At 64.8% G+C, this 11070-nt stretch overlaps 1 protein-coding gene across 1 annotated transcript; it reads right to left on the bottom strand.

The window, feature by feature from the left end:
- Positions 1–244: 244 nt before the first annotated feature.
- TMEM114 (transmembrane protein 114) lies at positions 245–10820 on the bottom strand. The gene is made up of 4 exons (XM_055136431.1): positions 10597–10820; positions 10425–10505; positions 1594–1731; positions 245–835 (listed from the first exon to the last, which is right to left on the bottom strand). Exons 1-4 carry the CDS (start codon positions 10790–10792, stop codon positions 603–605), a joined length of 648 nt encoding a protein of 215 aa, XP_054992406.1. The 5' UTR covers positions 10793–10820; the 3' UTR covers positions 245–602.
- Positions 10821–11070: the final 250 nt, after the last annotated feature.

Below are 11070 nucleotides of genomic sequence, written 5' to 3'. Positions count from 1 at the left end.
GTTGTGGGAAGGTGATGATGATGTCATCGGGAGATGACGTCATGACAAAGGTGACGTCTTAGTGGTGGAGCCGCAGCCCTGGGTCCCGGAGGAAGTGTGCAGCCTCCCCTCCGTGACACGCCCCCCAGACACGGAGCACTGGCTCGCTGTGCATCTCTGTGAGGCTTGCCTGACCTCTCTGGTGCCCCGTGTCGAAAGCAGGGACGGGGGAATGAAAGCAGAGGAGACCCCGGTGTGGCGGTGTTCCAGCGCTTTATGCCGGGGCTGTTTCCACGGTTTCGGGGTTCTCTGCCCCGCCTCGGTCCGCCCTCCCCCCCCACAGACACACGTGTCGGCTCAGCACACATGACACACGGGCACAGCACAGGGGGACAGGCGTGTACAGGGACACACACGGGGCACACACACGGGCACAGCACAGGGGGACAGGCGTGTACAGGGACACACACGGGGCACACACACGGGCACAGCACAGGGGGACAGGCGTGTACAAGGGACACACACGGGGCACACACACGGACACAGACCACCACGAGGGAGTGGGGCTGCCCGGCCCGGCCGCGGCCGCCGTGTCCCGGGGGTGGGGGGGTCTCCGTGGCGGCTCAGATGGGCCCCTCCTGCCCCCGCCGCAGGCCGAGCACGCGGGCGGCGGACAGGAAGGCCGCCCCGGTGAGCAGCTCGGCGATGAAGCTGGCCCAGCCCAGCGCCAGGGACCAGCCGAAGCGGATGTCCACCTGCTCCAGCAGCGACGCCTCCTCCAGCAGGCACAGCGCCTCCCGGAAGGCGGCCGCCGAGTACGCGATGTACACGCTGATGCCGGCCAGCGTCACCAGCGCTGCGGGGGAGGGGGCGTCAGAGCCGCACCGCGGGCCCTGGCACCGTGGCACCGCGGGGCCCCTGGCACTGCAGGCCCCTGGCACTGGCACTGTGGGTCCCTGGCACTGTGGGTCCCGTGGCACTGTGGCATTGTGGGTATCGTGGCACTGTGGGTACTGTGGGTTCCGTGGCACTGTGGGTACTGTGCATCCCATGGCACTGTGGCACTGTGGGTACTGTGGGTTCTGTGGCACTGTGTGTCCTGTGGCACTGTGGCACTGTGGGTACCATGGGTCCCATGGCACTGTGGCACTGTGGGTACTGTGGGTCCCGTGGAACTGTGGCACGGTGGCCCTGCAGCACTGCAGGTTCCAAGGCATTTGTAGTGCTGTGGTTGACATGGGCCCTGTGGCACCATGAATACGATGGCACTGTGGGCCCCGTGGCATCGTGGGGACTGTGATGCTGTGTCACTGTGGGTTCTGTGGACTCCATGGCACTGTGGGCCCCGTGGCATCGTGGGGACTGTGATGCTGTGTCACTGTGGGTTCTGTGGACCCCATGGCACTGTGGGCCCCGTGGCATCGTGGGGACTGTGATGCTGTGTCACTGTGGGTTCTGTGGGCCCCATGGCACTGTGGGCCCCGTGGCATCGTGGGGACAGTGTCACGGGGACACACTGGGTACCGTGGCACCGAGGGCACTGTGGCGCCATGAAGCCATGGTTGTGGTTCCGTGGGCCCTGGCACTCGAGCCCCCTGACCCGGTGGTACCTACCTCCAAAGAGGAAGAGGGTTCCGGTGAGAAGCAGCAGGCGTGAGGCGCGCAGGAGGAAGCTGAGGAAGCCCGCCATGCCCCCGAACACCATCAGGACCAGGCTGAGGGGCAGCAGGATGAGGAAGGTGCCGTGCATGGCTGCGGAGAGCGGGAGGGGGGCGAGAGGGCGGGTGGGCAGGGCCGGCCACACCCTGCCCTCCCCCACTCACCCTGCAGGGAGGCAGCTCTCCACACCTCACCCCACCAGGGCAGCAAGTGCTCACGACGGGACAGGACAAGGGGCCGAGCAGTTTCTGGCCGGGGGCTCCTGGGGTGCTCACGGGCACTGTGGGTGCCAGGCAGAGGCCTCGGGTCTGGGCCACAGGACGGGGGCGCTCTGTGAGTCTCCAACTCACACCCCTGCCCCCTCCCAGGCCCCACAGGGCAGGCGGGACCCCGGGACGGGCCCTCCTTTGGGATGGCAAGACTGGGGGTCTCAGGCTGGAGCGACAGCACAGCGGGGAGGGTGTTTGCCTTACACACGGCCGACCCGGGTTCGATTCCCAGCATCCCATAGGGTCCCCCGAGCACCGCCGGAGTAATTCCTGAGTGCAGAGCCAGGAGTGACCCCTGAGCATCGCCAGGTGTGACCCAAAAAGAAAAATAAAAAAAGAATAGGGGTTTCCAGGCCCTCTTGTGGATGGAGAAGAGGGCTCTGTGTCCAGTGCTCTGTTCCTGGAGGAGACGGGGCAGAGAGGCAGGGACAAGGAGAGGCGCAGCTGGGGACCCCCTCCCACACCTCAGCCCTGCGGGGTGTTCAGGGGCCACACGTGGGGACAGTGAAGGGCAGGGGCAGCCTCTGAGACCACCCTCTGCCCCTCACTGCCTCGGGCCTGGGGGAGTCCGGGGACGCAGCTGCCATCCCCATCACTGCGGAAGGGACCCCTCGGGGGGCACCTGGGTCCCGCCTTTCCTCTCCCTCCTCCCCGGAAAACGCCCTGGGCAGAAAGCACAGCTGCGGGGAGACCCCTCAGCGCCGCCCTGCCCGACCCCCGCCCCCCGCCCCGACCCCTCCGCCCCGGTGGGGAAGCGAACAGGGAGGCAGTTTCCCAGGAACAACCTTCCCAGAGCAGGGGAGCCGCAGCCTGGCCTCCCGGCAAGCCACAGCTGCCCCCAAGCCAGAGCCGGGTTTGGGGAAAGCCCAGCCCCCTCCCTGAGGGACAGGACGGAGCATCTCCGGGCACTTCCGGGAGCCTCTTCCCGGAGCCTCGGGGCTGAGGAGCGAGAAAGTGCTTCATTCTCCCGGGAGCACAGTGCGGCGAGCAGACTCCCGCCAGAGCTGAGCCCAGACCACTGGCGCAGTTGCCGTCTCTGTCCTCTCGGGGTGCAGAGAGTCGACCAGAAGTCATCTCTCCCCCTCGGGGTGCAGAGAGCCCCAGGGCAGTCTCTCCCCCTCGGGGTGCAGAGAGCCCCCAGGGCACAGTCTCTCCCCCTCGGGGTGCAGAGAGCCCCAGGGCACAGTCTCTCCCCCTCGGGGTGCAGAGAGCCCCCAGGGCACAGTCTCTCCCCCTCGGGGTGCAGAGAGCCCCAGGGCACAGTCTCTCCCCCTCGGGGTGCAGAGAGTCCCAGGGCACAGTCTCTCCCCCTCGGGGTGCAGAGAGTCCCAGGGCACAGTCTCTCCCCCTCGGGGTGGAGAAAGCCCCCAGGGCACAGTCTCTCCCCCTCGGGGTACAGAGAGCCCCCAGGGCACAGTCTCTCCCCCTGGGGTGCAGAGAGCCCCCAGGGCACAGTCTCTCCCCCTCGGGGTACAGAGAGCCCCCAGGGCACAGTCTCTCCCCCTCGGGGTACAGAGAGCCCCCAGGGCACAGTCTCTCCCCCTCGGGGTACAGAGAGCCCCAGGGCACAGTCTCTCCCCCTCGGGGTACAGAGAGCCCCCAGGGCACAGTCTCTCCCCCTCGGGGTGCAGAGAGCCCCCAGGGCACAGTCTCTCCCCCTCGGGGTGCAGAGAGCCCCAGGGCAGTCTCTCCCCCTGGGGTGCAGAGAGCCCCCAGGGCACAGTCTCTCCCCCTCGGGGTGCAGAGAGCCCCCAGGGCACAGTCTCTCCCCCTCGGGGTACAGAGAGCCCCAGGGCAGTCTCTCCCCCTGGGGTGCAGAGAGCCCCAGGGCACAGTCTCTCCCCCTGGGGTGCAGAGAGCCCCCAGGGCACAGTCTCTCCCCCTCGGGGTACAGAGAGCCCCAGGGCACAGTCTCTCCCCCTGGGGTACAGAGAGCCCCCAGGGCACAGTCTCTCCCCCTCGGGGTACAGAGAGCCCCAGGGCACAGTCTCTCCCCCTCGGGGTACAGAGAGCCCCAGGGCACAGTCTCTCCCCCTGGGGTACAGAGAGCCCCCAGGGCACAGTCTCTCCCCCTCGGGGTGCAGAGAGCCCCAGGGCACAGTCTCTCCCCCTCGGGGTACAGAGCCCCCAGGGCACAGTCTCTCCCCCTCGGGGTACAGAGCCCCCAGGGCACAGTCTCTCCCCCTGGGGTGCAGAGAGCCCCCAGGGCACAGTCTCTCCCCCTCGGGGTACAGAGAGCCCCAGGGCACAGTCTCTCCCCCTGGGGTACAGAGAGCCCCCAGGGCACAGTCTCTCCCCCTCGGGGTACAGAGAGCCCCAGGGCACAGTCTCTCCCCCTCGGGGTACAGAGAGCCCCAGGGCACAGTCTCTCCCCCTGGGGTACAGAGAGCCCCCAGGGCACAGTCTCTCCCCCTCGGGGTGCAGAGAGCCCCAGGGCACAGTCTCTCCCCCTCGGGGTACAGAGCCCCCAGGGCACAGTCTCTCCCCCTCGGGGTACAGAGCCCCCAGGGCACAGTCTCTCCCCCTGGGGTGCAGAGAGCCCCCAGGGCACAGTCTCTCCCCCTCGGGGTACAGAGCCCCCAGGGCACAGTCTCTCCCCCTGGGGTGCAGAGAGCCCCCAGGGCACAGTGTCTGTCCCCTCGGGGTGCAGGAAGCCCGCTCCTTTCCCCACCCGGGACCCCCCTTTCTGGCCGCTGCAGTGTGTTAGTGGAACGGGACATCCACGGCTTCCTCTGGCAAAGTTTCTCTGCTCCCATCTGGATGTGCTCTTTCCCTCTCGGTGGAGAGTTGGGGGGGGGGGGGGCGGGGCAGGGGGCTCCCAGCTGACGCTGCTGAGGGTGAAACCTGGAGCCCCACAAACAGCACATGTGCGTCACCCCTTCAATTCAGGTCTGTGGCCCCACAGAGAACTTTTGTTTCTCCTTTATTTTGTTTTCTTTTTGGGTCACACCCAGCACTGCACAGGCTCTGCACTCAGGAATTACTCCTGGTGGTGCTTAGGGGACCATATGGGATGCTGGGAATCGAACCCGGGTCGGCCGCGTGCAAGGCAAACGCCCTCCCCGCTGTGCTATGGCTCCAGCCCCCCCACAGAGAACTTTTAATTTATTTTTAATTAAAAAAAAAATTTGAGGGGCCAGAGTACAGCAGGGTGAGGTGTTTGCCTTGCCTGGGGCCCACCCAGGTTCAATCCCCGGCATCCCATAGGGCTCTCCCCCCCCCCCCCCCCAAGCACCGCCAGGAGTGATTCCTGAGTCCAGAGCTGGGAATAATCCCTGAGCATCTCCAGGTGAGGTCCAAAACCAAAAATGATTAATTAAAAGAAAAAAATTTTGAGACTCTTCCAGGGCGAGGCCCACTTCGGTGGTTCTATCCCCTACAGCTAGGCCTGGGCCAGTGAGAAAGAAACTCTTCCCAAGGGCAGAATTATCTGCGATAATTAGCCCCATTCTACAGAGGGAAGCCCGAGGCTCGGGGAGGTAACAGAACTCGGAGCTGAAGTGACGCCCTACTATGCGCAGTGGGCTGGGCGGCAGCTTCGCTCAGGTGCTCTCAATTCATCCCAACAGCCTGGTGAAAGAGCCAGGGATGCCCAGAAATCACCCGCTGACTAAGGGACGGGAGAAAACTGGTCCTGCTTCCAACTGCGAATGACGAGGTGCCCAGCCAATCAGCGCAGCCCAAACCCTCCGCCCCCGTGATTGGCCCAGGACGGGGCATGTGATCCAGTTTGAGCCAATGAGAGGCTTCCCCGCAAATATTGCAGAATTACGGGGCAATGCGAAGTCTGCTGATTGGGGTATAGCAGGGGATTGCTGAGAAAGCGGAACCCGAACAGAAGCAAAGGCCTGGGGGAGAGGAGAGGAGGGGAGGGGAGGGGAGGGGGGGAGGAACGGGGCTTAGCTCTCCGCACGCAGCGGGCTGGAGCTTCCCACACCGGCCAGTAATTCCCTGACGCCGGGTGTGGCTTGGGTTCCTGTCACCTGCCACTCAAGACTCCTCCCGCGGGCACCTCCTGATGGGTGGTAGCTAAGGACTCTTTCACTGTCTTGAACTCAGAACTCCCTCCGCACCAAGAACAATGCCCACGCCCAGCCAGGGGGCACCCTTCTGACCTCCCCCACCCTGCTGATCGGGAAGGCAGTATATCCCAGCAAAGCCAGCTTTCCACTGGAGTAAGAGCACTTGTCCCGTTAGGGTGTGCTCGGAGTAAAAACATCCCAGGCCTGGCCCAGGTACCCCAACAGAGGGGGCATCTGGGAGGCTGCCTTGGCACAGGATGCTGACGAGGGTCTGTCTCCTGGAGGGTCCCTACAGACATTACAAGAGGTGAGACTCTGGGGCCCGCCCCAGGTCCATCCCTGGCACCACCGTCCCCTGAGCACTGGCTGGTCGTCACTCCTGGTCACAGAACCAGGAATAAGTTGCCCCTGAGCAGCAGGGGGGTAGGCACCTCCCTCCACACTGGGTTTGAAATAAAGAATAAAAGCTCTTCACAGAATAAAAGAGCTCGAGAGGAGGAGACTCAAGATTCTCCCTGGGGATAAAGAGATTCTTGGAAAAATCTCTTTCTGGGGCTGACTTGCAGCTAGCACGCAGTCTGGGGGTAGTCGGCCCCGCTTCCTGGGTGACGGGGTAGTAATAGCAGCGGCCACGCAGGGTGTCAAGACGCCATTCTCCTTATCCCTACGGAAGCCTCAGGGGGAGGTGCCCCTGTCCACCCATGAGAGGGCAGGGGAGTCCAGGGACTTCCCCAGGGTCACCCTCCCCCAGAGGGTGACCTGTGACTGTGGTTCTACCTCAGTCTGACGGTGGAGGCTGTGCTTTCCCGTTTCCCGAAATCCCAGAGAGTCCCAGATGGTGTGTCCCCAAATCGCACAAAGAAAGATCGGGGGGGCTGGAGTGATAGCACAGCGGGGAGGGCGTTTGTCTTGCACGTGGCCGACCCGGGTTCGATTCCCAGCACCCCATAGGGTCCCCCAGCACCTTCAGGAATAATTCCTGAGTGCAGAGCCAGGAGGAACCCCTGTGCATAGCCAGGTGTGACCCAAAAAGAAAAAAAAAAAGAGAGAGAGATCAGCGCCAGCTTGCTGGCTGTCCGGGTGACCCGGAGAGACTGAGTGTCCGCTCCGAGCCCCGTGGTGGGGCAGAGTCCCCAGGGGGCTGGCGGGTGGGGTTGGGGGGTGTGAGGGCTGTGACATCTGCCACCCCACTGGTCACCGGGGCTGACTCTGGTGATCCTGCTGGCTAGGCGGCTATTCCCTCCCTCCCTCCCGGCTCCACGGGGATCCCTGCGCTCTCGGTCACGGTGGGCAGACTTCCCCGAACACAGACGGACCTTCGGACCCTCCACTGTGGCCGAGCAGCTGCGCTTTTCCCTGGAAGTCAGTGAGCGCCTGGAAAGGCCCGGCGGGTTCTAGAGAGGACTCGGTGGAAGCCCCCGCCCCTCTGTGCCTGGCGCCTTCTGGTTGGTTGGTTGGTTTGAGCCACGACCAGAGGTGCTCAGGAGTTCCTCTTGGCAGGCTCTGGGGACCACCTGGGGGGCTGGGGTCGAACCCTGGTCGGCCACACGCCAGGCAAGTGCCCTGCCCGCTGTCCTATCTCGGGCCCCCCGTGATTTTAGACCAAAGCAACCAGGCCCTAGCTGAGGCCCCCGGGAAAATCTATTTTCTTTGCTTTTTTTCCTTCCAGGTGTTTTATGGAGTCCTAAGCAGACCCCGCATGGCCCTGACATTTCATCTGGGGTCAGGGGAGCCCCAGACCTTCTCAGGGGCTACTCCTGGGGGATGGTCCGGTCACCCTCTTCAGGAGCTGTCCCTGCTCAGGGCTTGGAGGATGGTCCTGGGGTTCGACCTCAGGCCTCCTGCAGGCAAGCCTGCGCTCCGGCCCTTTCAGCCGCCTCCCCAACCCCCAGCATTTGAGCAGATCTAGAAACCGAGGCTCAGAAAGGTGAAGACACCTCTCCCTGGCCGCCCCCTGCCCCAGATCTGCTCTGGGATTTGGCCCCCACCTCCCGGCTTCATGGGCAGAAACTCGGTGACTCCTGCAACAGTGCTCTGAGAACACCCAGGATCTCTCCCGGGGCTGAAAGGGGCAAGCAAGGGCAGCCCTTTTCTCTGACCCCCCGCAGAGCTCGACCCCCTGGAGGGGAAGCTTCCTGGGGGCAGGGGGGCTGCTTGCCGCCCCGGTGGGCCGTGGCCAGTGCGTGTCGGCCGGCCACAAGCATCAGGGGTGACTTGTTGACACTTGGCGTGACATTAGCCTCAGAGGAGCCTTCGATGAATGTTGATGTCGCAGCTACGGGCACTGGCTCTCGGCCAGGACTCCCCTCCTTGCCAAGAAATTGGGCTCAGGACTTCCCAGAGCACCCCTACATGGTTTTTTGTGGGGGAGGGTCACACCCAGCAGTGCTCAGGAGTAACTCCTGGCTGTACGCTCAGAGATCACTCCTGGCGGGGCCGGGGGACTGTATGGAATGTCGGGAATCAAAGCCGGGGAGGTGGGGCCCGGAGCCATAGCACAGTGGGGAGGGTGTTGGCCTGGCACGTGGCCGACCCGGGTTCGATTCCCAGCATCCCTTATGATCCCCTATGCACCACCAGGAGTCATTCCTGAGTGCAGAATCGGGAGGAACCCCTGAGCACTGCTGGGTGTGACCAAATAAAGCAAAAAAAAGGGGGGGGGCTGGAGCGATAGCACAGCGGGGAGGGCGTTTGCTTTGCACGTGGCCAACCCGGGTTCGAATCCCAGCATCCCATAGGGTCCCCCGAGCACTGCCAGGAGTGATTCCTGAGTGTAGAACCAGGAGTAACCCCTGTGCATCGCCGGGTGTGACCCAAAAAGAAAAAATAACAAACAGGGTTGACCTCGCACAAGGCCAGAGCCCTCCCGCTCCAACCCCCACTCAGGGTCTCGAAGAAACAGTTTTGTTTCCCTTGTGGGCTCGTCTGTTCACCAAAGGAACCCAGGTGAGAGCAGCCCTTGCAGGGTAGAGGTGGCTCCTGGCCGTGAAGAGGGCAGCGCGGGCCCTGTACCCAGGCCGCCCACAGTCTGGGGAGGGCGACAGAGTTAACCAAAAATACCCAAAATACCACCCTTCCCCTAGCAGGGGCAGGAGCTGGCTCGGGCAAGAGGCAGAAGAATCCAGCTGGAGGGATGGGCACGTGCAAAAGCCCTGGGGCAGGAGGCCAGATCCAGGCCAGCACAGCTGGAGGGGAAAGGACAGAGATGGGGGGTTGGGGGAGTGAGCCAGGCTCAGGACTCCTGAGAGGACAGTCCGGGAGCTCAGCAGGTGGCCCAAAGGGACCCACTTTCCCCAAACCCTGGGCTCTCAGTCTCCTTCGCCATCAGAGCCCCTGGCCTGGGCCCCTTTGGGTCTCTGTTTCCCCCTTGGGAAAAACAAAGATTTTTTTTTTTTTAAGGAGACGATTATAACTTGGTGAGGGGGGTGGAAATCAGTGAAGGCGGGAAAAGCCACTGCCCGAGTGCCCCGCCCCCCGCTGGCCCGGCCCTCACGCCCCTGCCCAGCTCCCAGAGCTAAGCGGTCATGGGGGGAGGGGGCAGGGGGTGTTCCAAGGACAAGAGCGCCCGGAACCCCAGGGAGAGCCTGTCCTCTGCCTCTGGTCACTCCGTGCAGTCACTCCACAGACAGCTGCGGGGTGCGCCTTCGTGTTTAGGAAGTAAGGGCTCCTCTTTGCTGCTCTGTTTGGGGGCCACACCCAGCGATGCTCAGGGCTCACTCCTGGCTCTGCACTCAGGAATCACTCCTGGCGGTGCTCAGGGGACCGTATGGGATGCCGGGTATCGAACTCAGGTTGGCCACATGCACGGCAAACGCCCTCCCTCCCCGCTGTGCTATGGCTCTGGCCCCGAGACCTTAAAACAGCCAGCTCCTCCCCCAAGGAGGCCTGTTCCCAGTACTGGCCACCCTGAAAGGTAGCTGAGTACCGGTCAGTCAGTCCCCGGCTCTCCACCCCCACCCCTCCACCCCCATCCCCACCCAAACAGGCAGCCTTTGAGCCAGGGGAGGCCTGGCTGGGTCTCACCATCTGCACTCAGCCAACGTTTGTCGATTGAATATTCAACCTGGGGGGGGGGGGTCAAAGGGAACAAGAAAGGCCCCGCCTGCTTCTCAGGCCCGCGTCAAAGGTCATCCCCAGACACACACACGCACACACGCTCTCACACACACACGCATGCGTGCACACACATACACACACCCACACGCGCGCGGGGACACACACGCCTGGGCACACACATACACACATGCACACATGCACACACGCGTGCACACACCCACACATGCGCGCGCGCACGAACGCATGTGGGCACACACATACACACGCGCACACACGCGCCCACATACCCACACATGCGCACGCGCGCGCGGGCACACACACGCACATACACACGCGCACACACACGCACACGGCCTGGCTGTGCGGGCTGGGAAGGAAAGTTGGCGGCGGGGGGAGGCAGCCGGGGTCGTCCCCGCACCCGCACCCCGCCCGGACTCACCAAGAAGTTGCCGGCTGGCGTCGCTGACCGTCGCGTTCCCGGGCCAGAAGGGGTTCATCAGCGGCGCGCACGGGCTCTGCACTGCACGGCACGGCACGGGGGGACTCGCCGGCCGCCCCCGGGCCCCCCGCCCGCCCCGACCCCCGCAACAGGTCCCCGCGCGCGCCCTCACCGCGGCAGGTGCGCCAGAGCCCCGAGTGCGAGCTGAGGGGCTCCGGCTGGCTGCGGTTGGCGCCCCCCGCGCGCTCCAGCCGCTCCGTGTCGATGATGTACCAGAAGTCCGTGCCGATGGCCGCCGCCAGGAGCACGAAGCTGAGAGCCCCGCCGAGCGCCGCCGCGCCCGCCAGCGCGCCCAGGTGCACCCGCATCGCCGCGCCCGGATGGCGAACCCGCGCCCTCCCCGCGCCCTCCCGGGCCCCGCCTGGCTCCGCCCCGCCCGCGCCCGCCGCTGCCGCCCGCGCCCCTCTCCCGGGCCCTCTCCCCCGCGCCCCACTTTCCCCAACTCCTCTCCCCGCGGCCCACTTCCCCCAAGCCCTCCCCCCAAGCCCCACTTCCCCCAAGCCCTCTCCCCGCGCGCCCCTCTCCCGGGCCCTCTCCCCCGCGCGCCCCACTTTCCCCAACCCCTCTCCCCCGCGCCCCACTTTCC

Source organism: Sorex araneus, chromosome 4, assembly GCF_027595985.1.
Source record: "Sorex araneus isolate mSorAra2 chromosome 4, mSorAra2.pri, whole genome shotgun sequence".
Lineage (NCBI taxonomy): Eukaryota > Metazoa > Chordata > Mammalia > Eulipotyphla > Soricidae > Sorex > Sorex araneus.
The sequence above is the reverse complement of the archived record's forward strand: the minus strand, read 5'-3'. Positions and strand labels throughout refer to the sequence as shown.